The sequence below is a fragment of the Rhododendron vialii genome, chromosome 8a (genome assembly GCF_030253575.1).
Source record: "Rhododendron vialii isolate Sample 1 chromosome 8a, ASM3025357v1".
In the NCBI taxonomy this organism is placed as follows: Eukaryota; Viridiplantae; Streptophyta; class Magnoliopsida; order Ericales; family Ericaceae; genus Rhododendron; species Rhododendron vialii.
Genome location: NC_080564.1, coordinates 12,118,656 through 12,143,803, shown reverse-complemented (window position 1 = coordinate 12,143,803; position 25,148 = coordinate 12,118,656). Strand labels below are relative to the sequence as shown.

Here is a 25,148-nt window from a genome sequence, read left to right as displayed (position 1 = left end):
GGAGTAATTTATTATGACTCTACGAGACAAGGGATATTTTGTAATTTCCAAACATGAGAGAGCAATCTATAATTTGCAGAAACCTTGGGGTGATTTTGGTAATTTGCTCTCTTTTATAACATGAGTGGAAATTTCTCCAGAATAACGTGATTTTTCCTACTAATAAAATATCCATAACTGTTCCTTCTTTGCCATGTTTGTTAACGCGGCATAAGATGTTGACTAAAGCCTTCCGGTCTTCCACCCACGTTGTCTCCCCCCATTTCCTTCCTCTTTTTCCGCCAACCAAACGTAGGGGTTGAAGATAATCCATTTATAATTTTGAACTACTTAAGCTAATTCAATAATCAATTAAGCATTAAATATTTGAGCATATTTTTACAGGCGACTTATTTTCGTCATTAGAGTTGTTTTTTTTGAATTTTTTGTCAAAACAATTGACTTTATGAACAGTAAAATTTTATGAACCGAAGTTCAACAAAATCAGAACAGTAAAATTTTATGAACCGAAGTTCAACAAAATCGAGAAAAAAAGGGAAGTGATTTCACACTCCACCTTTTATAATCGCAGTCCCTTTTTTGTCTTGTGACTTGAATTTACCATGTTGTTCTTTCACTCAAAAAACAAACTCAAAAAACAAACAAATGATAGGTTAATTTTGTGAATTCATATCACAAGAGGACAAAAAATGAGTTGCGGTTATAAAAAAAGGGAGTGATAAAATTAATTACCCAAAAAATAAACTTAAAACTTTTACCTATTTTTGCTTTTTTGCTTTTTTATATTCGCTTCTGGGATGACTTCTTTATACTAATACCTTTTTGTTGTTATAAATATGGGAAACGGTGTTGCCTGTAACTAGGTACATAAGATTTAAGCAGTGCCGGCTCAAAGATATTTGGGGCTCGAAGTGAAAGTTCTAATAGGGAGGTCATCTATTTTTGCATCTTTGAACTAAATTTTGCAAAATGTTGAGGAAAACTTAAGGGGTGGATATTCGAAACCAACACTTAAAGCATTCAAATAACCTAAGCTGCCATACAACCAAGAAAATGTTACCCAAAAGCTATTAAAACTCTTTATTATTGAAAACTATAAATGGTATTTTTTGGGGCCCTCTTTGGGCCAGAGATTGGGGTATGAAAGCGACGGCTTCCGCGACTTTTCCTCTAAGCTGGCTCTGGACTTAAGAGTGTCACCATCTAGTCTTTTAGGGCTTTTGTTAATGCTATAATCTTTTTTAATCAGACTCAAATAACGAAAAAATCTCTCTTTTTTTCCTCCATCTATCAGTCACTTTTAGAAGTGTGTCCAAAAATATATTAGAATATAATATTTTGAATGGAAATTGACTTGATTAGGAGTCGTGGCTTTTAAAGTGACATTTGTTCGTCATGGACGGACACATTTTTCATGAATATAGGTGGCCCTTCCCTGGCGACTATTTTGAGGGTGTTGATTTTCTAATACTTTCATTAAGTCAGAGCCATTGCATTCGAGAAACTACAAATACAAGTTAGTATGGCAGATTCATCAATTATAGTATTGCTTCTGTGGGACGCTTGATCGAGTAGATAGGAGGAAACCTTCCAACTACTAAGAATTCATCTCAACCATAAAAGCAGCAAAACTGTGGTTAGTGTATATATATAGTATTTTGGTTTGATAAGTTAATTTGTATTCTAAAGATGTTAACCTATTTTTTTTTATAGACAATAAAAAATTTATTAAGAAAACTTGACCAAGGTTTATCAAGTTGGGAGAGGGGAGGTTGGATTGATAAAAACATCCGAAGAAGGGGCAAGCCCATAACACCTAAAAGGGCAAAAGCCCAAAAACACCCAAAGGAATAAAGCCCAAAAGGACCAAGCCCATCCCATCCCAGAACCTAAAACTATTCACCAGCTACAACCATCATCTCCTAAAAAAGCAACCGTCATCACCACCACCTCAAAGGCAGCCAAAACGCCACCACCCCAAGGACCATCGAGAACGCAATGATCCACCACAAACCAACCCAAAGGCAGTTTGCACCGACGCGAATCCCGCGAGAAGCCGAACCCCACCAGAACTCGCCGAGAAACTATTGGTTCAATCCTCACAAACAGCTAAGCTCCGACTCCTAAGCTTCCATACGCCACCGCAAACCACCATCCAACCCACCCGAGCAACCCATTCATGCGTCACCACCAACCGCCGCACCACATAAATGAAGATGCTTAGAAAAAGTGATCCCACTCTCATTAGGATGAATCGAAACAAGTCCAAGAGCCTTGAATGACGAAAGAGACAAGTAGTCATTCCTTCACTAATAGCCGCCGCCCTAGCTAGCCGTTAGGACAATCGGAAGCAGTCGGCAGGTGAGACGGCAATTGTGGAGACAAAGAGCAGAGATGAAAGCGAAACGGAAAAATGATGTAGATGGAGATAATGTGCATAGCAAGGGTAGGGGAAGAAAAAAGGAAGGGGGCGATGGATAGAGAGAAGGAGCACAAAAAAGGGAAGAGCGCTCGGGGGAGGAGGAAAGGCGACGCCCTCAGGCAAAACCCTAGAAAGGTACTACTAGGGTCAAGAAATGTAAAGAGAGAAAAAAGAGATAAGGGAGAGCTATGTTAATCTATTAGAAATATTAACATAGCTCTAGAAATATCATTTGTTAGGAAAGTTTGCAATATATTATTGTAGCTACGAGAACCTTTTGTAGACTATTTAGTATTTAACACCCGGTACCCAATTTCATTCGTTTCCTACTCCAGTACTTCCCCAATTCTCAAATTTCACGAGTTCATGTGTTGTGAAAACGTGTTCGAATGCTAATTAGGTAGAACCATAATCGAACCAAAACGGACTAGTCTTGCGGTTTAGGTGTGGTCAAGTTCAACACATATATAGTGATTCTTAATTTCGGGGATGCCCTAGGTGATATTTCAAGTAATATAAGGGGTAAAATCCATATTTTAGGAAATGCACGTGGCAGAATCTGCCGAGTCCACACGAGTTCCCAGCTTTGCTACTGTGTACTTCCAATGGGGGCGTATCCCAACCAGTTTGGTTGGGACCAGTTTGGTCCAGTTAATCCTGATTGTGGGCCTTTTCCGGATCCAAAAAAATAATCGGAACCGTTTATTTTTAAGATCATGTCAAGAAAATTAACCATGATAACAATCACGTTGATTGGATATAATTTGACATGATTTCGAAATATATTAAGTTTGTAAGAATAAAAGTATGCAATACCGGATTGCAAACCTATTTGAAGATTAATGCATGTAGAAAACATGACAAACGATATTCGATCAATGTGATTTTTGGTGTGGTTAACTTTCTCAATAAGCTCTAAAAAGTGAACGGTTCCGATTATTGTTGTGAGCCTAAAAAGGACCCACAATCAGTATTAACTAGACCAAACTGGTCCCAACCCTAACTGGTTGGGATACGACCCCACTTCCGATACCCTGTGTTAGCAAAGACTGCAAAACCCTAACCCTAAATTCCTAAGGTCTGAAACGGAGATTGAAGCCGAGATGTCTGAAAGAGAAGAAGATATCGACTCGGACGCTCCCGAGGAATTCACTTCCGAACAGGTTTTCTTTTATTCTCTTCTGCCCAAAATTTTCCGTTCGTAGGTTTATCCATGCTTATTGATTCAGTCACTCAATAAAGGTCATTGTGAAGCGTATTTCCGTAAAATTTACTTGATTCGATATTTCTTTTTGCGTTGCAGGGACTAGAAAATGACGAAGAGCTAAGAAAAGTTCAAGAAGAAAATAAGGCCAGGTATGTTCCACATCTCTTCCTCTCTCTGATTCTATACATTTTCCAGCTGCCTATATACGTATAGACGGTTGGTTTGATTTCAAATAGAATTTGAAAAAAGAAATCACCTCAAATACCATTCCATTGCTGTGCTATTTGCTTGCCATATCATCCTTTAGTGTTCTTGCATGTTGCAAAGTGTTATCTATCTCATTAAAAGGGGCAAAAAGAGGGGAAAGGTAAATCACAGAAGAAGCTCATATGGAACGGTAGAGGTCTATAAAATTGATGTTGTTAGAGGGATTGACATGGTGCATCCTGATTTTGAATTGGATGCAGTTAATGTTTATACCGCTGCAACCATGTAGTAAACCTTGTCTAATCTTTTACCATTGTGAATTTTCTAGTCCAAAATATGCAATGCAAAGAAGAGAATATTGCTAGAGATTTTCATTGTCATGCTTCATTCTATGAGTTTGAGTTTTTCCAACAGGGACTAAAAACAACATACACACTTCCCCTGCTGGGACCTTCAGGCTAAACCTGAACGCTAGAACATCGTGGAAAACTGTTGAGTATTAAGGATGTGTCTCCTATTGTTTTAGGGAGGCTAATCTTGATACTCAGTTCTGTTAGAGCATTTAGGTGTTGGGACATGGGCTTGCACAAGCAAGCTTGGTTTCAGTGTGGTTGAACTTGAACCAAAATCTTCGGTGGGCTACAGCAGTCACTTGTCAGTGGTGCTTGACAGAAATATACGCCTCATTAAGGTTTAGACTTTTCATCTGGTGATGTGCACTCAGTGTAGACCGACTTATGACATTATTAAAATTTTACTGAAGTTGCGGATGTTTCATCAATCCATTTGTGAAGGAATAAGGATTATCAAGAATCGACACCAAATAAACTCGTTTGGTTATGCGCGAACCACAAGCACAAAAACTTTTTTGTGGATCGAAGGTTTCATTGCAGACCGTTCGATTTCCACTTGAGAACATCTCCAATTTCCAGTTGTGCTGGTAGTTGATGGTTTCATATGCAAGAGCATATCTTCTTCTTGATAGCGATAAATCCCCTTCATTTTAGGATATTCAAAAAGTTCCCAGCTCCAAAACTTATGCCTATCAGTAACTTACCACTGGAATGTCCATGGACAATTTGCCCTTATGTACCGTAAAAAACCTCCAATTTGCAAACACCTTACTAGTTGCCACTCGTTACTTCTAAGGTTGAGTCTTAACTATTTTGTACTCCCTCCGTCCCATAAGTTGGGCCCCTACGAAACTACGTTTAATTTTCAAACTTTAAAATAACATGCTTACTGAAATAATTTTTTATGCAATATGGATCTTGTTTTGAACAGTGCAAAAAAATCAAAAAATCATTTTGTTAAGTACATTATTTAAGTTCGAAAATTGCACGTAGTGTCATAGGGGACCGACTTTATGGGACGGAGTGATGCAACTGTTATTTGGCCAAGTGATTTGTGTTTGTTACACGCAGGCTTCTCTTTGCTCCTTTCTTTGGCTGGTGCGGTTAAAAATGGTGTTTTCAGCTTGGGAGGAGTCGTGATATGTTTCTTTTACCGTTTTGCTTTATGTAGCAACTGCAATGTACAAGGCATGTGCATCTGTGTTAGTGGTACAAGAGAAACGTTTAAATTAGAGTTTCAATGCAGTTTTCACAAATATTGATGCACTTTCACGGATATTTTTACCCCTTTCACAAATATCAAGGAACTTTTTGAACGTTAATCACTGTCCACTGGGAGAATTGTCCGCTACGTTCAGATGGAAAATTGAAACTAATGAGGTAAATAGTTGACCTAATTAGGTGGAAATTAAAACTTGATTGAGGGACTTAACTGGTCGTCGCTGGCAAATGCATCCTGATTACAGAATATCGATTTGTTCCACCCTACTTAGCCGATGTTTTCTAGAACGAGCTTTTTGGTTGTCTGGGCCGTGTATAGGAGAAAAGGTGCCTACACCCATAGTTGTCAAATCGTGAATCGAATCGAGAATCGAAATGGTCATTTTTCGAATCGTGAATCGAATTGAATCGTGAATCGCTCTGATTCAGTCATGACTTCTATAATGCATAGAAACCTATGCTTATTGATTAGGGTAACAACAATATATACTACAAATGAAAGATTTAGACCTAAATCAATAAATACTTTCTTCTAAATGATGATTTGATAATAACGTGGAATATTAGGTAAGTTGCTTTTATTGCAACTACCAAGAGATGATGATTCGTAAAGCCTACTTATGGTTCTTTTTGTACGAAAGAGTTATAAGTACAAAACAAACCCTTAGAAGGTCTATTCCATTTATCTTCTTCATTTTCGATTCACTCTTGTAATAAATCTCTTTTTCTTATTATCTATCCATATAACATAGAAAATAGATGACATATAACAATACTAGACCTTAAAAAAATATTTGAACCCTTTTCAAACAACAAAAGAAGCAAAACGAGAGAAAAATGAATTTCGGAAATTTTAAGTGAATCGAACGATTCACTGATTCACTTACGATTCTCAGCTATTTCCGATTCGGCCGCCTATTCGTATCGATTACCCACCGAATCGTATCGAATCGTACGATACGAATCGTAAATCACCGATTCACTTACGATTCTCAGCTATTTCCGATTCGGCAGCCTATTCGTATCGATTACCCACCAAATCGTATCGATTACCCACCGAATCGTATCGAATCGTACGATACGAATCATGAATCGTACGATTCTAACAACTATGCCTACACCTCTAATCTATGAAGTACGGATACTCTATTTTGGCTTCCGTATCACATACCGTATGTGTATCGGATATGGATACGCTCCAGATACGTATCCGATATGTTTTCTAGAGTATCCTATTTTTTATTTTATTTTTTGGTATTCGGATACGATTCGGATACGTTTTGGATACTCGTGGGGGTAAATATGTTATTTCTTAAAACATATGGGTTAAACTGCAATTAGGGCTATATATGTGTGTGTGTGTGTGTGTGTGTGTGTGTGTGTGTGTGTCTTCTCCCCCTATCAATCAGAAACGAAGAAATGTAGAAAAGTCCAGAAGAAAGAAGAGGATCATCTCTCATCTCTCTCTCTGACCTATTCGTCTCTCTCATCTCTCCCTCTCTCTCTCTCTGTCTGTCGTCTCTCTTCTCTCATCTCTCTGGCTGTTTACTGTGTATAAACAGTGTATATATATATATGTATGTATGTATATATAGATTGGAGTACATACTGAGTATATGCAGTATATATATCTCTCTCATCTCTTTCTCACTTTTTTTTTAAACAATAGACTGTAACCCTTATCAACTGAAACCCTTATTATGTCTGTTTTTTTTAGGAATGGAATACTTTATTCATTAATGGAATTTTAGGAATGAAAATTTGTGTGTGTGTGTATATATATAATATTTTTTTATTTAATTTTATATTCAACGTATCCCCCCAACGTATCGTATCCTACTTTTTTTAAAAACCACGTATCCACGTATCCGTGCTTCTTAGCCTCTAATGGCAAGAATCTAAAAAGCAAAGACTTGCCGTCTGACCCTGAGTCACATAATGTGCGAGCGTGAAAGCTTCTCTGAAAACATTCCAAAGTATTGAAATTATCGAGAGCGAGAATTGAGAGCAAGAGCGTAGAGCGAGGATTGAGAGCGGGAGCCTCTTATTTCTAATAGGATATGACTAACTACAGACACTTGTTAGACACACCTAAAGACACACTTTGGCTTATTTTGCCAAAACAGGCTATGCTTTCTCCTGCTGAACACAGAAAAGAGTTATAACGGTTGTGGTCTGCCATTGCTTCTTCATCAAAACATACTCTACAAAGACACCTGACATGTGTACATGGTCATATAATGATGTATTGAAGTCTTCTCTAATAGGTTTCCTTTGCAATTCAATTGCTGAAACACTTGCATATCTTGAATACCTTTCCCTTTCAATTAGCAGCATTCACCTTAATGCATTGCATGGTACTAGATTAGACAGGAACCAACTCCTTGCTGTAACATTTATAATGTTAACGGCCTGACTTTCTTCTCTTTGGCCTAGCTGTTTACTGTTTTCTATGTCCTGAAGCTAACCTCCTCAGTAAGTGTAGTCGAATGTATATCTTTGGCAGATAATGTGCATGAAACATAATGGTCTTAGTAGAAAGAGTTTGTGATCAGGGTCAACTAATAAGTTCGGTTACCTTAATTTGTGTTACTACGCTATTCTTGGTAGATAATTCCATATGCAGATAACACCAGCAATGGTCCTCTTTGTAGGATTGCTCGTGAAGGAAAAGACCGTCGCAGGCAATGGGCTCAGAAGAAAACACCAAGAAAACCTCCTAGGGCTGAAAACATCCGAGATGTAATAGAACCTGAATCAACCAAGGAGTCCCCGGATAATGCCGGAATGCTACCAAATGACATTGTCAAACTGCTGGCAGCTCGTGAAAAGTATGCTCTCTCTCTCTCTCTCTCTCTCTCTCTCTCTCTCTCTCTCTCTCTCTCTCTCTCTCTCTCTCCTCCCTGTATATGTAACTTCAATGCGACATTGCATCTGCAGGAAAGTTTTCGAATCAGACTCAGAAGGGGAGAAGGAAGAGACAACCAATAAAAAGAGAAGCTCCAAGAAGAAAAGGTCCAAAAGCTCTGGGTAAGGACTAATTCCCTATGGTATTTACGGTATATAAAATACTTCAGGTAGATAGCTTATCGGTGGAATTTACTTTCTCTCAATGATATTCCTTCACAGGCTTGAACCCATTATTTTGAAGGACCTACCACCTCCTCAATGCTTGCAGAATTCCTTGGAGTTTTTGAAGAAAAGGAAAATGCAGGTTGCAAGATCTTCCTCTGTTTTGAACAACTCCAATCAAGCACTACGCCTGCTTTCTAAATCTGGCTTGTTAAGTATGAAATAGTTTCTATGATAAGAGATAAAGTGATGAACTTAAATGTTTAGACTCAATTCTGGAACTGTGGCCAGTGCATTTTTGTTACGGTTCAAAAAACTACAAGGTGGTATTGTTGTTTGTCAAATCAATTGCATATGTCAATCCTTCCATTTCTACCTTTTCTGCAGATTGTTTTTATTCTGACGTTTGAGATTCTTTTGCCATGCTCCGAAGGGAAGCTTTAATATGTGATTGTGTCCTATCCACGGTCAATACATTCACTGAATGGCTTTTCCGGGTTCTTACCATAATTGCCTGGTGTTTTTAATTTCTTTAGCCTATAGGTTGATCAAATCTAGCTTTCTTGCCATGATAAAAAAAAAAAAAAAAAATCTGGTTTTCTTGATTGTTTGTGAGTAAAGAAATTAGGACGAATCCGCAACAGATGACACACTACTCTAAAATCAGATTCTTATCCTTCCTTGCATATTGCACTTGTGCAGCTTAGTACTATTCTGGTCTTATTCACATCAAACATTCCTAATTACCATGAATATTTGTTTTTTGTGATAATTCCTAATTACTGTAGTCGGAACATGCCTTGTAACCTTTCGCTGATTTGTTTAGTTAATTGTGTGCTGATATCTCCCACTCATCAATCAGTTACTTCCCAATAAGAGGGAGAAAATCCGTATCAAGGACTCAGAAAGACCGCTGATTAAAAAAAAAAAAGGACTCAGAAAGACCTTAAAAAGTGTCATGGGTGGGTATTCCCATTTAAGACATCATGTATGCTACTATTCCACTTTCCATTGGAGTTAACTAAATCCTTAAAATTTTTAAGAAAAACCTCGAGAAAACGGAACGATAAGCAGTAGTAGCAACGAAACCCACCATAGGAACACGTCGAACGAGCTATGTTTTTGCTGGCTTTGGTCTGCCATGAAAGAAAAACCCTCTGGTTCAAGCGATATAATGCAAACATGACAGGATTCCAGCCATTAGGAAAATTTTCTACAAGAAACTAGCCGAATAGCAGACATTATTAGTACATATAGAAGTGGGCATTAGACACTGCTGCAAGTACTAGCTAGAGCAGTTTCAAGGAGCAGAGAAAGCGTCGTCCGGTTCCAGCCACCGGTGTTCCGAGGAGGGAGGGGTGGCGAGGAGAGCTTGGAAAGTGTTTCGGATCTTGTTTAAGCACTTGTGATGTCGAATCCGCCGGAGCACGACCTCTTTGTCCAGAGGCTGAGAGATTTGGCCTGATGATGATTTCAGGTGGATGCAGCTTGAGACTGCTTCAGTGGTGCTCTTGGCTCTACTACCATCTGAGATGCTCACTTCCTCTGCCTGTGATATTGGGTGGCTCTTGGATGCCATGGAAGCCATTTTTTTGCTCTGATGTGGAAGCAATATGTCTAAAAATGGGGAGATTGGAAGTCTTTTGAGCTTTCTATATTTACACGTATGGTTAAGGCACAAAAGTTGAGTTTCCTGTGGGTTGGTTGCCCACTGGTTTTGTATGTTCCTTCCCATGGATTTTCAGTAATTAACCTCTACCCATTGGGTGCGTGTGTATCATTTTCCAGACAATTTATGTGAATAGAAAATAATCCATAGGAAATGATATGTTTTTATAGTAGAAGAACAAGAAAAGACTTGTGGCTTAGTCACATAATTTTTCAAAATACGTTGCGGTCTCACTTTCAATCATCGTATTGCGATCACACTCTCAATCCTATTCTCGCAAATTTTAGTAATTTGGAATGTGGTTCAAAAACGTTTTCACATGCTCGCGCTCTTACTCACGCATTCGTAAGGAATTGTGTCACTTGTGATAAGTGCGTATTAAATAACTAGAACGACGCTACCAGAAATACAGGGAAAACTAGTGGGTGTCGCATCATTCTTTTAGAATACTCGAGAAAATATAATTTACTAGTAATATTGAGAGGGTCATTCTATATAAATTTAAAAATCTCTCTATAATTAGAGGGGTACTCGTCTAATTACAGAAAAATTAAGGTAGGCTATGACCTTCCTAGGCCTCCTTACCCCCTCTAACTTCGTCCCCATGCACATACCAACTGCATAAATTTGTACACAAACGTCAAATGAAAGGAGCGGGTCCGACATGGCATGGTTTTTGTCGGAATGGGGGCAATGTAGTGCACTACCTGTGGTGCACATTTGGACCGTCCGTTTCCATAATTGATGGTTCATATATGGTTGGTAACAGGAATGAAACCATGATTTTGTAAACGCGGGGACCGAATTATGATCAACATTTTGAAATTTCAAGGTTCCGGAATCTTTATAGTTTGTTTGGTTTGGGTTTTGAGGGAGATTTTTTTGCGTAATGAGAGAGAGAGAGAGAGAGAGAGAGAGAGAGAGAGAGAGAGAGAGAGAGAGAGAGAGATGAAATTAATAGTTAAAGTCTCAAAATGAACACATTTTTAAAACATTTAAATGTCTAAATAACACCCAATACAAAACACAATATCTAGGTGCTCTTAATAAACAAAAAATAACTAATATTAATATTGAAATTTGAAAAAAAAAACAAACCAAACGGCCCCATATGACCTTAAGGTAGTTCCGTCTCTGGTTGTTAATTCCTACAGATAAGAGTTAACTTTGCTCTCTAAAAGTGCTTCAACAAATTTGAACCATTTCCGCAATTGATGGTTCATATATGGTTTTTAATTCTTACCGGTAAGAGTTAATTTTGCCCACTAAAAATACTTCAGTGAATCTGAAACATTGATTATAAAAACAGATAATCCAAATGTGCACTACAGGTCGCGCTCTACGTCAGCCCGGCTTCCGGTTTTTGTATTGAAGGTGGATGTGTAGCATTTTAGCACTTCCTCTGACGAGTGGTATTATTGAAATCTGGTGGGTTGGATCCGAATGCGGCTCAGATTTTTATTGCAGCCGCCTGTTTCATTTTGAAGTCTGACAATTAATGTGCGATCCATGTAGCCTCCACCCCTTATCCCCTACTAACAAACTAATGCATTATTCTGTTTGATAAATGATGAGAAAAACTAATGCATAAATTCCCGTTGTCTTTGCTAAAGAGTTGGAAAAAAAAAGTTCAAGACTCTTACCAGGTATGTTGAAGGGAAGGCAGACATTGTTAACCATAAGGTCAGGGGTTGACCGAGTGGTCTTGACTCGAGATTTACGGGTTTACTTTCTCGTAAAATTTCAGGTTCGATTATCTTTACAAGCAACTCTTAAGTCCACTTCATCCACATGTGTAAGCATATGAAACAGCTGTGGGGATTAGTTCGTGATGCGCGTAAGCTTGCCAGGCCGGAACATCCTGCGTTACCCAAAAAAAAAAGAAAGAGAGAGAGAGCGAGCATACATTGTTCTGAATTTTGAAAGCCAAAAAGATGAACAGATTTACCGAGTGAAAAAGGAAAAATTATTCAATAGTCTTGGGGCACTGCCACAACACTTTTTTTTTCACTAGACATTCTCGTGGGACTCAGTACTAAATATATGGACTCCATAAGAATGTGTAGAAGAGAACTGAAGAAAGGTGTTGAGGCATTACCTGACGGTGCCCTGACACCACTGAATAATTACTCAGTGACAAGACTATGGGCAACTTCCCTTGGTTTTGGGTTAAACAGGTGGCGTCCTATTTTTGTACTCTAGATATCTACTCCACCTCCAACGCCATAGAAATACACAAAGTGAATTTTAGCCGAAAACAAGTTTTTCACCGGAAGAAAAGGAACAATTCACATTGTTATCAGAAAACAGAACAAATTAACTATTTAAGGAGAAATGAAAAAAATTATTTGATTTCCAGTTCATTTTAATGGATTTATTTGATCTCCGTACAAAGTAGAAGCAAAGAGAACAATTCATCAGATGCCTTTATTTGATTTCCAGTGCATTTAAAGAACATGGATGTAGAGAATATGCAGGTAAATTTTTTAAAGGCAAGATAAAGGTCTAGAAAACTTGAGTTAATTAATCTATTCAAAAAAGTGCGAAAACGACTAGCCTTTTTTTTAACTTTAATTAATTAACTCGATTAATTACGCAAGAGTGGTGGGTAAAAATTAATGAAGGATAATTAAGAGAAGCAATTGTATAGGCCACCAATATATAGGGAAAATTTTCGAATGGTAAAAAGCTGATGACACAACAAATTCACTAGTATGAAAACACCACCAAATACTTAAAACTAGTTTGATGCTAACTGTTAGCATAATATTAGAAAATATTATGTTATCATGTAATTTAAGTTTTATTATGCTTCCTATTTAGTCTTGATAATTATTCATGTTTCGTAGTTAGTCTCGGTTTCTTTATTATGCATGTTTCCTAGCCCTGTATAAAGGTATGTTAGACTTGTGTTTAATAAGTACAACATCAATGAAAACAAGATTCTTGTCAATCCAAATTTCAATTTTCTTAACTTGGTATTAGAGCCACAAAAAGATTTCATAAGCCCACAAGTCCACCTATTAGTTTTCTAAGCCTACAAGTCCACATGTTCGGGTACTTTATGAAAGTGCCTAAACCCTATGGTACCCTTTGAAAGTGCCTAAAATCATAAACCCGATAAATGTGCCTAAACCACTAAAACCTATAATAGGAAAGTGCACCCACTTTATAAAAGTGCTTAAACCCTAAGGTACCCTGCCCTATAATAGAAAAATATACCCTAAAACCTTATGAAAGTGTCTAAACCCTATGTTACCCTACTATAAACTTTTTAAAATTGGACTTGACATCTTACAAAACTAATAGGTGGATTTGTGAACTTATAAAATTCACATAATAGACCTGAGACCAATTTTTTATAAGATCTAGGCCATGTGGGATGCTTGCTCTCTGGTAGGCAGCCTAAGCTTCGTTGCCGTCTGCCGGGCTCACATTTCTAATATGATTTTGTATTGCCTTGACAACTGCAGCATCGCCACAGCTGCTTTCCTTCTGTCTCGATCTCGATCTTTTCTTATAGTCCCCACTCCTTGCTCCTGATTTCTTCCAAATTTTTTCGGTTTCTCCTAGTTTTCTTATACTCTTCACTTCTGGTTTCTCTTGGTTTTCTTTCTGGTTTCTCCTGGCTTCTGATTTTTGGCTGCCCCTGATTTCTTTTTTCAAACTCAAGTTGGTAGACATACTTGAGTTTGGGAGAGATGTTAGCGTAATATTATGAATGCAAGCAACCGAATATCAAATTTCATATGATTCTTGTGAAGCCAACTCACTATATGAATGAATTGATGAATTATGAAGAAGATATAACTCTATAAACCCTCACGGCATAAGAGCTTCAATAATACTACCGACACTTCATGTTTTACTGGATATATTAACACTATGACAAACACAAGTGAGGGAATAGTTGGAGATTGAGGTTGCAGCAAAAGTCCATTAAGAGTGCCATCCATCTAACTAAAAAACAGATGTACCATGAAAGCACAAAAACATGCATATTGCTGTCAGGCTGCATTTAGTCTGAGATATGGTTGCTGAGGTTCTTATTACAGTTCAAAAGAAGCACACATTAGATAATCAAGCAAGACATGCTGACAAAACTGAAAACTCCTTACGGGTAGTCATGTTCAAGTATTGCTTGGATGAGTATAAAAAAAAAAAAAGCAGCAGCAAAGATACATCCTCACCTTCAAAACAATTAGCAGATACTGTACATGAAATATATGGTCTTCCAAACCTCAGAGAGAGAGAGAGAGAGAGCATAAACCCTCCAAAAATTGGCTGCACAATTTGGACATACATTTTAGCCTTTACAGCTCCAGTCCCTATACTGAATTGCAAATCACTGATATATACACATTTCCGTGGAAAAAAATATGTACACCTACTTCATACAAAAGGGGTCGCAGCTTGTACCCCTATACCCAAATCAGAGATCACAATTATCCTCTAGTAAATTCATTCATCCTCATTTTTGTCAATAAAACTTAACAGAAAGCCGCTCACAATCCTCCTCGCTACAGGATGAGGAATACTGCGGCATAACCGTCCGTCAATGTAAGCAAATATAGCCGACACCACAAACTTGCCAATTCCCCACTTCCAGAAAAGCTTCATTTTCTGTCCTTGTTTGGCGGATGTCGGGATAATGGCTTTCTGATCATCACCCACGAATTTTTCCTTCAACTTCGTTCTGGCAATAAGCTTACCGGCTTGCTTTCTGAGTAAACGAATCACAAAGCTCACCAAGAGGTGTTCGCACAAAGTCACCACTGTCGGCCCAATTTTCCACTCCTGCAACAATACAGGTCAAATAGTGCAACAAATTTTTTTTCGGAAAAGAAATGAACATTATTTTACCTTAAAACAAGAGATGTACTATTTTACATTGCAAAACCCAAGCTATCATACATCAAAAAGGCAGTAAGATAGTGCAACTATTTGTAGTAGATCAAAAAAAATCCATGGTTTGGAAAATTATGAAACCACCCTGAACATAATTTTTAGTTTCCTGTTGCACCTTGGACATATGGTGTTGGACTTAAGCATTAAGCAAGTTGGCACCAAATTAGATTGCATAAGAACAAAAAGGAAGAGGATCTAACTACACCAATAGATACTCTAAGTGATAAAAATGCATAAAACTTTCAAATGCAGACAAACACTTGGAAACCAAAATCGATAAGTGATAGATCTTGTATGCTGAAAACCGCATAGCAGGTACATGAAAGGAAAGAAATCGAATTTAAATAGTGCACAGACATACACTATCACCACGTCGGTGGCGTAAAGGCTGTGAAGTTATTGAAGAATCTCCTTTTAACAATGCCTTGCTCACAAGGAAACCCTTCACACGATCGATGATCTCGTCTATAAGGGAACTGTTTGGAGGCAGGTTTTTGAGGAACACCTGTAGAGAATGGTAATGGGAAGAAAATCGTAACAACAAACAATAATTTTGTAGGTGAATCTAGTTTGGCATGATCTACTTAAATGATAATTTTGCTGGTGATTCTCACATCAATTGGGACGGACTATAATTTCTACACCAAAGCCAAAGGACGAAAACGCACAACTGTAAAACATGAAGTTATTTGTTTAGCGTTCCATCTCCATGTGAAAAATCATTGAGTACTACATGCTTTCTCGAACGAGCCTAAGAGAATTAGACATTACCCGGATCATTAAATTTGACATGAGATATTGTTTCAATACGATGCATGATGGCATTAACAAAGTAAAATCGGCTTTAAAATGTTCTAATTGGAATTCAAGAGACAAATAAAGCATTGGTTCAAGATTAAACTTCAAATAGATCTGAGATATTAACAAGATGTTTTTTCTGGAGCCACCACTGATTTGTTAGTTTTTAGAAATAGATCTATCATATTAACTGGGACGTTTTGTCTTAATAGAGCTTGTAAAGCCAAGTTTCTCAACGACCACCCTGGCAAAAATTTCTAGAGCCACAATGGGAACATAATTTAAAAAAAGGATATTGAAAAGAAACCAAGTCACCTGATTGTCAACAACTCGGACTCTCAGATATTCTTGTTTGTACACTGTATCCAACATAGCTTGCAAGTACCCTTCAATATATAACTGCATTTTCCCAAATAGACGAATTACTCTATGGTCTCACATTCAACACCAGCTATAAAGGAATTGGCATGGTAACATAGGAAGTGGCATAACAAACTATGGACTCTAATGACGTGCACGTGACCAGCATTTCAGCTCATAAACCCAAAATCACCCCAAACCAATTCTACTACAAAACTAATGCACAAAACCAGTCACAGAAATGTAGAATACCTCATCAATTCCAGGGCTTCGATCAAGCTCAATTTTTCTATCTGGGCCACCTTCCACAAAAGCAGCACCCAGTACTGACGGTTCTATAGCCAACTTCAAAATTCCTTGGTGGAAACCACTAACCTAAAGAAAACCATGGACCCAAAAGTTTGAAATTGTCCAGCTAAGGACTTTCTAAATTGTTGAAAAGTTTAGAGTACATCCATTAATATAACGGTAGGTGGCCTAAAGAAACCATAGTTAGAACACATGGGGTATGAATAGGAAAAGATTACTTACCATTCCTTTCAAACCACTTGCTTCTGCGCCCTTCAGTACTGAATCAGATATTTCAGTTACTGCAGCAAATAGTACATTTGACCCAGCTGTTTTCATCTGGATAACCAACAGGATACAAAATTGAAGGCAACTATAGAATCAAATCTGAAATTGAAAGAACATGAAAACTTACGGTTTTCCCCAGATCACCAAGATAGCGTTTTGTTCCAGAAAATCCTTTACCATCTATACATTTGCTGATGAGTTTGAATGTACCTGCCCTTGACAGTTCAACCATTGACAATGGATTACAATGTGACATGGATAGCGGGAGACACAGTTAAAGCAAGGAAGACCAACAGCTGCATCATCGTAATCCTTTACAGTTAACTAAATATTTGGGTTTCACTAGAAAACAATATCTCAATGCCGAATGGCACAGAATCAGTAGCCATCTAGGACAGGAACTCATAATCTCTGATCCTCCATTTCCAAAATCTGAATATGTAATATTATGCACGATGGCGCAGTATCAAATTAAAAAGAACATAAGTTAGAGAAGAAAACATTTGCTTCTAATGCACCTCTAAATGCCACTTTATACAAGCAGCATGTACCAAACTGTTTACCATCAAATTAACATTTTTACTTGTCCATGAAACATCCTTGTGAACACCACCAAGGCTGTGGGTCAGTATATAACCTTTTCCTGCATCCTCTCAAGCCATCTCAATCCCGATCAATTTCACCAATCATTATCGAGGCAAACAAACAAAATTAGACTGACAAAAGTCAACTCATTTGGATAGCTTGATATGTTTGGCCCATTCCCTAACAGCTTCAGCTCTAAAGACAACAAATGGTCTATGTTCGAAACATGATACTGTAGCTTTGGTTCTCCTTGATGTGAAAAACTGGTTTGCACCTGTGCTGGTGTTGGATAGCTTGAAACACATTGTTGGGCCATGTCCTAACTGCTTAAGCTTCTGGGACTATAGGTGATCTAAAAAAGTCCGTCACTGACGCAGGTATGTTTGAAGAGCTCATGTGTTTCTTTCATTTCAATCCAAAATAACAAAAGTACACACAGAGAGAGAGAGAGAGAGAGAGAGTACCTATTGTCAAACCAGGAAGATGGATTTGGCCACTGGACGGGTCAAAAAAGGCATCAAGAGAGGATGATGCTAAGTCATCAAAAATAGAAGCAAAAGCTGGTGGAAGCAACGTGCTCCCCTTGGCAATATAGATGGCCCTCATGCCATACCTGGAAAGACATAACTTTTTATAGCGGGACAAACCGCTGCAAATATCAAAAAATAAACCCAAAGAACAGTAGTTGAGCAACAGACTGACCATGAATAATGCTGCGCACATTTGATAAACAATTCCTTTATGGTAATCAAAGCATGAGTAACCAAGACACCATTGAGCTCTACTGTCGCACTTTTTATGACAGGGATCTAGAAAACAAAGCAAGATGGGGCCTGAAAATTCATGAAAAACAAGAGAACAGAAGAAAACAAATAGGCAAGCAATGAATCTAGTAATGCCAAGAAGTCAAAACAACAGGCAAAAAAAAGAAAAAAAAAAGAAGTGAAGTGCTTCTTGCCAGACCTTTATCACACTATGCAGCAAAGACCTCAACATCTCCTGTGATGAGCTATAACTGGAGTATGAGTCCCCTGGAAGAAAGCTTGCTATGATCTTCAAACACATACACAATACACGTAAGATCACCACAGTTACCGAAGAGAGTCACTAAGATCCTAAAGACATGTACACAATTGAGGCATTAACCTTTATTGGGTGGATCTCAAAATGGTCGAAGTAATACTGTTGACTTCGAGTAGTTGATTCGCTGAGGGATGTTCTCCAAAACGGAACAAGTCTCATTAGTGTCTCCTCATCAAGATTCAAATCAAGTGGCTGTGGTATGGTTGATTACTATCAGTATATCGTATCATCAGTTTTCATAAGACATTTGGCAAAGCAAACAAAAATATATACAATAGCCCAAGAGAATGTGTCTAAAAAGTAACAATTCTGCTTCTTCTCTTACCTGCAGAACCACTGACGAGTACTTGACTTGTTTGACATTAGAACTGGACGGAAGTAGGACAATGACGACGCGCAGAATATCGTCGTTCATGTAACTGTAGTCCGATTGGTGCCTGCGAAGCATTGCCGCAAAAGGAGCTCCAACCCATTTTTGATCGATACTGAGTAACTGCATTGGACAAGGACGTAAGAAGTGAATTAAACCTGGGGAAGGATTCCAACTTTAGAACTTCTAAATTATTCAAAATGAAGCAAATTGAAGGCACAGATCCAAGAGAGATAGAACTACATAAATATGCACCAGCACATAAAAAGGATACCTGCACCCGCAATTCATTGTACTTGTGCTTATCAGTAAGCATAGAATCCAAATTGACGTTTTCAAGCCTCAGAACTATGATAGGTGCGTAACTTGAAGCATCAGTATCTCTCTCCTTTTAAAGTATCAAAAGACACGAATCGTTAGCGGTAGTTAACTCACAATACAAGGCAAGACTACTAGCAACCTTGGGCTCCATTTTTTTTTGTTACAGTAAAAAGGACTGTTGAATCCTATGATGTAAACTGGAAGAAATGATACTCATCTTTGCACCTATTAATGTCCAGCCACAAGATGGGAAGGGTACATGCTTTTCCATCAAGCTCAAACATTTTTCATGACCAGCCACAGATTTTGGAAGTTAAGAGAGAATTAGAACTAGTGAAGCAGAAAACCATTGGGAAAGCAAAGACGTTAAATAAATTGTTGCACCAGCTCCAATCAAGAAAATCGTAATGATCCAATGTTAACAAATATTCTAGAAATGCAGTTTCGAAGTTGATGATTGATCATTAAAATTTGGATTGACAAGAAAAAGATAGCAATATATGGTTAATAAGAAGTGTTCAAGGTGACATAAGCATTAATAAACAGAAACTAACCTGATTGGCATGTTCAACTAAGTGGAGAGCAAAAGAGGAGATTCTCAATCGTATCTTTGTATTCGAGTGGAAAACTACATCTTGATTGTGACTATCACGAACCTCACAGAACCGCAACACTCGTGTGGGGCCGTCTGCATATACTTCATATCCCACATTTACCATCTGAAGGCCCATTGATTCACCAACACTAGTTTTTTCCCGCTCTCCTAGCTTTTTATCTAATGGCAAATGAAATCCCAACCCCCTGCGTTGGCTGACTCTATAAAATGGTTTCCATGTTCGCACTTTATCCAAGTTGATTTCACGCAAAATATTCATACCTACAAGAGGACAACTCTACATATTTAGTCATGAATATGGTGTAAAGCTACCCAAGAAAAAGGTTCACTGAACCATTATGCTCTCGGCATTAAAGAGAAAAAAGAAAGTCCAGAAGATGGCGAATCAACCACAATTGGAGGTATTGTAGTTCAGATATTCAATTTTTAAACTTGCGAATTACACAGCAGATACATGGACAATTACAAATAAGCATATGAATTATATCCTCCATAGGTGATCCAAAATAAGCATGAGTTGTACTAGGAATCGATTCAATGACTAGATGAAACAAAAACATGCACACAAAAGAACAAAGTTGCAGCACACACGCACAACTCGTGCATTGCCCTAGGCACTAACCAAAATATGTGACTGGAATTCATAAAGCAATTGTTGATAAGGCATTTTCATATTGGCCATTATTTAGGGGACAAGTTCACAAAAATTGAATGTCATGGAGGAAATAAGTAACAGGCATATCAAATCAGGGACTCACAAAAGAGTCACTTATCTCATTATTGGACTGGTTTCTAAGAGCAAAGGGCTTGGCCCAGTGTAGAGACCTTGGTATCCGGCTCCCCTCATCTGGGTTTGAACCCCTATTGATGTTCTTGCCAGATCAATAAAGGAGGACTGGTTTCTTAACAAAGCCGCTTATTTTCATGCATAGTTACTTGAGAACCCCAATACAAGTAATGTATGTGTACATTCCTGTTTCATCACAATAAACATAGCTACCCAAAGCCATAGTTGTCAAGGGTGAAAGGCACACCAAGGCACAAAGTTCTGTTGGGCATGAGGCCAGAGGCACAAGGCGAGGCGCGCGCCTTTTTGAAGAGAGACACACCTATGTGAAAAAATATTTATTTCTGACAATAATTGTGTTATGTGCGCTTTTTTGAAAAGAGCTCACTTTTTTGATCGATTTGAAAGAAGCGTGCTTTTTTGCGCCTTGTCGCTTTTTTCAAGTCGCCTCGCCTGGGGTTAGCAAGGCGCTGGGGGTGCACCTCGGCTCGCCTTGCGCCCTATGAAGCACAGACGCTCCAAAAGGACGCCGTATCCACATATTGGACATGTTGGGATATGTATTGGACACACACAATATTTTTTATTATTTTTTGATAGGGGACACACGGGGGACATGGCTGGGGACACGGCCAGGGGTCAAAATGTAATTTTTAAAATTTTTTGGGGTTAATATGAAATTATTCAAAACATTTGGGTTAAATTGTAATTATGCCTTTGGAAAAAAATATACAATTTGTGAAAATTTTCATATACAATGGTCCATATATATATATTTTCCATACATGCGGCGGGTCCCCTGTCGTGTCCGTATCCCCATTTTTTTTAGAATTGCCGTGTCCGTGCTACATAGCTTGCGCCTAGGAGTGCCTTTAACAACTATGCCCAAAGCCATCCAAACATGTTTCCATGTTAATTTGCCTACAACTAGTCCAATAAGAATCAGCATTGCTACAGTCACCACACAAGTTTTATCGCACATGTCTACGCACGCGTGTGGAGTGCACTCTGGGTCCCATAAAAATACAGAAAATACCCATAAATTTTAAAATATTTTTTTTGGGGCCCTGTAAAAAATCAGCTCCAATGGATATCGGTTAGGATTTTTTCTGGATTCGTATGGGCAAAATTGAGCAATTTCACCCCACGAATCCAGAAAAAATGCTTACCGATATCCGTTGGAGCTATTTTTTTACAGGGCTCCATAAAAAATTATTTTAAAATTTATGGGTAGTTTTATGTATTTTTGTAGAACCCGGAGTGGGCCCCACATGCGTGCGGTAAGCCTAGACTTTCTGAATAAGAATATAGATATCGATGACAATTTGTTTAAAGTCTAGAAAGGGAGAAGTAAAGGTAACACGAGAGTTGATAAGGGGCCACAAAACCATCTGTAAGACAACCTTAAAGAGTAAAATTTAAAATATTTTTAAACATGAGTACTATAGATAGAGTGTTGCTAGCCATACCGACCAAAGCCCACCGAAATCGTACCGACAGCCACCGTTGGGCCGTCTCCGGCCACCGGACCTGTCCAAAAATTCTTCAAAAAAAAACCGAGGGGGCCTACGCGGGAATCAACGGCATCCAATATGTGTAGGGTGGTTGGATCAAACACCCTATTTTTCAGGCATTCGTGTATATACAAATATACACGAAAAATTGGGTGCTTGATCCAACCACCATACACACATCGGATGCCATTGATTCCCGCGCCGGCCCCCTCGGTTTTTTTTTATAGAATTTTTGGACGGCTCTGATCGGCCGTCTGGTGGCCGGAGATGGCCCGGCGGTGGCCGTCGGTATGATTTTGGTGGGCTTTGGTCGGTCCTCATAGGATTTCTGCTTTAGATATTTAGAAGCTTTTAAACCAAGTACAAATTTGTTTAGATTTATATTTCACCAATTGTGTAGCTTTTACCAAATATTGGAACACTTAAAAGTACCTTAATACATACCAATCATGTGATCCACAAAAGTCCTCCCTATCGTGTCTTTACAAGATATGTGGTCTAAGATGTTCCCATTCTCGTTCCACATTCAGGTAAAGTTTTATGTCCCAAGGAACACTGTCTCCAAGCAAGGGATAACCAACCAATGGCAAGATAGAGAAAGTTTGGGCAAGCATCACTACTTAACAAGTTTGCAGAACTCCATGTCTGAGGTACATGTGTCTTCTGATCTTCTCCAGCTTCTCCAGCATACCAACTCATTACCAAGGGGTGTTGGCATAACGCATGACCTTTCCTCACTAGGGGCATCCGGAATAAGGATTGGCGAATGGAACTTGGGTACCGTCAAAGTTGCTTGACTTGCCTTCCAAAAATCAGAACTGAGCTTTCACCATTACACCAAGAGGTAACCCTTCAACTCAAACAAAAGAGTGGTGTGTATCAAGTCTTGGTGACATAAAACCACCGGGACCTGATATTACCACCACATAAAAGAGAATAACACTCTGCAGATTGAGATAGCCATCTTAGGAATGTATGGCATCTGGAAGACAGAAGCATATGACAACCCAATTTCCCCATGCATGGAAGCTAATTAATGTCATGGTAAACATAGTTAATGAGTTCGCATGGTTGCCAAGCCTCGTGATTAATCTTAACATTGCGCTCATTCCTCACTAGCATCATGTGTGACAAGCAATATCGTAAGCCTAACCACATGAGTCTAACCCCGAAAAGATAATCTAAAAAATGATCTCAAAAGCATGTGTTCTTGTCTAAATAATCACCAGACGAACAAGATTTAGATAAGAGTTGAGATGTTGGAAAGAGTAGACAGCTTCAAACTTTGTGCCCGTTGAGTTTAATTGACCAGGATGACAGTCACGTACAAACAGCATCAAAACATATTTAGATCAAAATATCATCAACATCATCAAAAACATTTTGAAGTGAAGTAATTACCATTAATTTGGACCACTAGCCTTCGTGGAAGAGTAAAGTCATCCCAGACATAATCTACACTCCTTCCAGAACCTAGATTCTCTGGCTCCTCTGAATCCTGGAAAATGCCCATTCATAATTCAAAAGGTAACTATGGTATCGGGTAAACATATATAACACAATCTAAATTTTGCATCTCCTAAATTTGTAAGAGCATCTCTAGCAGAGGTACCAAATGTTAAAAACTAAGAGATTTGAAGGTTCTATCATGTTTTAAGAGCTCCGGTAGAACCTTCAAAGGTTAATCCACCCTTCAAATTTCTATCGTCTATCTAGAAATATTAAAGAATACATTTTTTCCTTTTTATATTTACTTTTTCAATTTCAATGATTATTTATAGTTGGAAGTTAGTACGTTTGAATGTTTATTTATTATTTTTTTATCCTTTCGTTACTTTCCATTGCCTATAAATACTAAACTATTCTTGGGTTTTTTCACTACCAAATTTTCAAAACTTTTCCACTCTCCTAGAATTTTTTTCTATAAATATTCTGAAAAATGATTTCTATTTTCCAGATTGTAATATCTAATAAATAAATGGCAACAACAAATTCTAATATCGAAAAGAAAGGGAGGTAAATTTGTTCTTAATTTACTGAAGATATAAAATGATAAAAATAAGTAGAATTTGTAGAGTCTGTTGGAGTGCACTCTACTAACCCACCCTTCAAATTATGTATGAAAGGTAGCAAAGTACAGTTTTAAAACTAATTTTTGTAAATTCTGACTGGAGATGCTCTAAGAAGGGTAGGGTCAATGACACAACCTTTTGATAATAGGTGATGAATGCTTGATGCAAGCTATTTTCGATACGATATGGCAGATTGATATCCGGTGGTTTGTGGAAATGCAAAACAAGAGTAGAACTTCTTTCCACAACATGAACAGCTGCAAATTCTGCTGAAATGTTTCTATCTGCAGTTACTTGGCTAGATTGTTCTCCAAGAAAATCTGATGGTCTTTTAAATTTCAGGAAAAAGCGCCCCAGTGAAGCCACACATACTGGCCCTGACCAGCCCAATCCAGCCTTATCTGGTCGAAACTGGATGAATGCCATGGAATCATCATGAGTATTCCTGTGTTTTCGGACAAATCTCTCAAAACCACTAATTTCCCTCTTGCTAGTTCCACTCAGCAACTTCAAGGCTATTTTTTGCTTGCTGTTGATAGGAATCATCCCTTCCATGTCATCCTTTCCAAAGTGAAAAGACAAGAATTCAATTCAAGAAACTTTTTGACCCATCCAAACAAAAAACACCTTCACAATGGATACAAACCTCCAAATAACATTGGCGGACAATGATGGCTTCCTCTGATTCATTGGATACAACATATCGTGGGACCATGGATACTATCTGTGACGTGACATTCAGTTCACTTGTAGATGGTCCTAAAGAAACCCCCAATTTTGTAAGGTACTTAAATCCAGAAATGTCCTCTACTTCCACGCTTATCTCTGTAAGGCCCGACAAAGCATCCAAGTCCAACATCACCACAGATCCTTTCTCTTCCAACAATTTCAGGCACACCTTGTTCTTTCTGGGAACAAAATGTAGATAAGTTGGCCATTATTAGATAGAGACAGATATTTCAATCATTGCATTGGGATGCGATGAAGGGGAATGCAAAAAATGGCAG

General features: G+C 38.2%; 2 protein-coding genes across 6 annotated transcripts in view; one reads left to right on the top strand and one right to left on the bottom strand.

Moving 5' to 3' along the window:
- Positions 1-3,444: 3,444 nt before the first annotated feature.
- LOC131336653 (uncharacterized) lies at positions 3,445-8,868 on the top strand. Its single transcript, XM_058372561.1, has 5 exons — positions 3,445-3,585; positions 3,726-3,778; positions 8,065-8,241; positions 8,351-8,440; positions 8,540-8,868. Exons 1-5 carry the CDS (start codon positions 3,526-3,528, stop codon positions 8,706-8,708), a joined length of 549 nt encoding a protein of 182 aa, XP_058228544.1. The 5' UTR covers positions 3,445-3,525; the 3' UTR covers positions 8,709-8,868.
- Positions 8,869-14,411: 5,543 nt separating this feature from the next.
- The window catches only part of LOC131336651 (uncharacterized), a 37,962-nt gene continuing 27,225 nt past the window's right edge, over positions 14,412-25,148 (bottom strand). Inside the window, exons 21-36 of one of the 5 annotated variants that reach the window (XM_058372558.1) lie at positions 24,788-25,049; positions 24,277-24,702; positions 23,471-23,567; positions 19,707-20,029; positions 19,106-19,219; positions 18,787-18,954; positions 18,525-18,653; positions 18,342-18,431; positions 18,081-18,187; positions 17,843-17,991; positions 16,921-17,003; positions 16,749-16,844; positions 16,470-16,592; positions 16,173-16,256; positions 15,421-15,564; positions 14,412-14,948 (exon numbers count right to left, since the gene is read on the bottom strand). In XM_058372558.1, coding sequence (XP_058228541.1) covers positions 14,613-14,948; positions 15,421-15,564; positions 16,173-16,256; positions 16,470-16,592; positions 16,749-16,844; positions 16,921-17,003; positions 17,843-17,991; positions 18,081-18,187; positions 18,342-18,431; positions 18,525-18,653; positions 18,787-18,954; positions 19,106-19,219; positions 19,707-20,029; positions 23,471-23,567; positions 24,277-24,702; positions 24,788-25,049 — 2,731 coding nt within the window. In that variant the 3' untranslated portion in view covers positions 14,412-14,612. The other 4 variants (XR_009202900.1, XM_058372559.1, XR_009202901.1 and 1 more) reach the window with 4 other exon arrangements.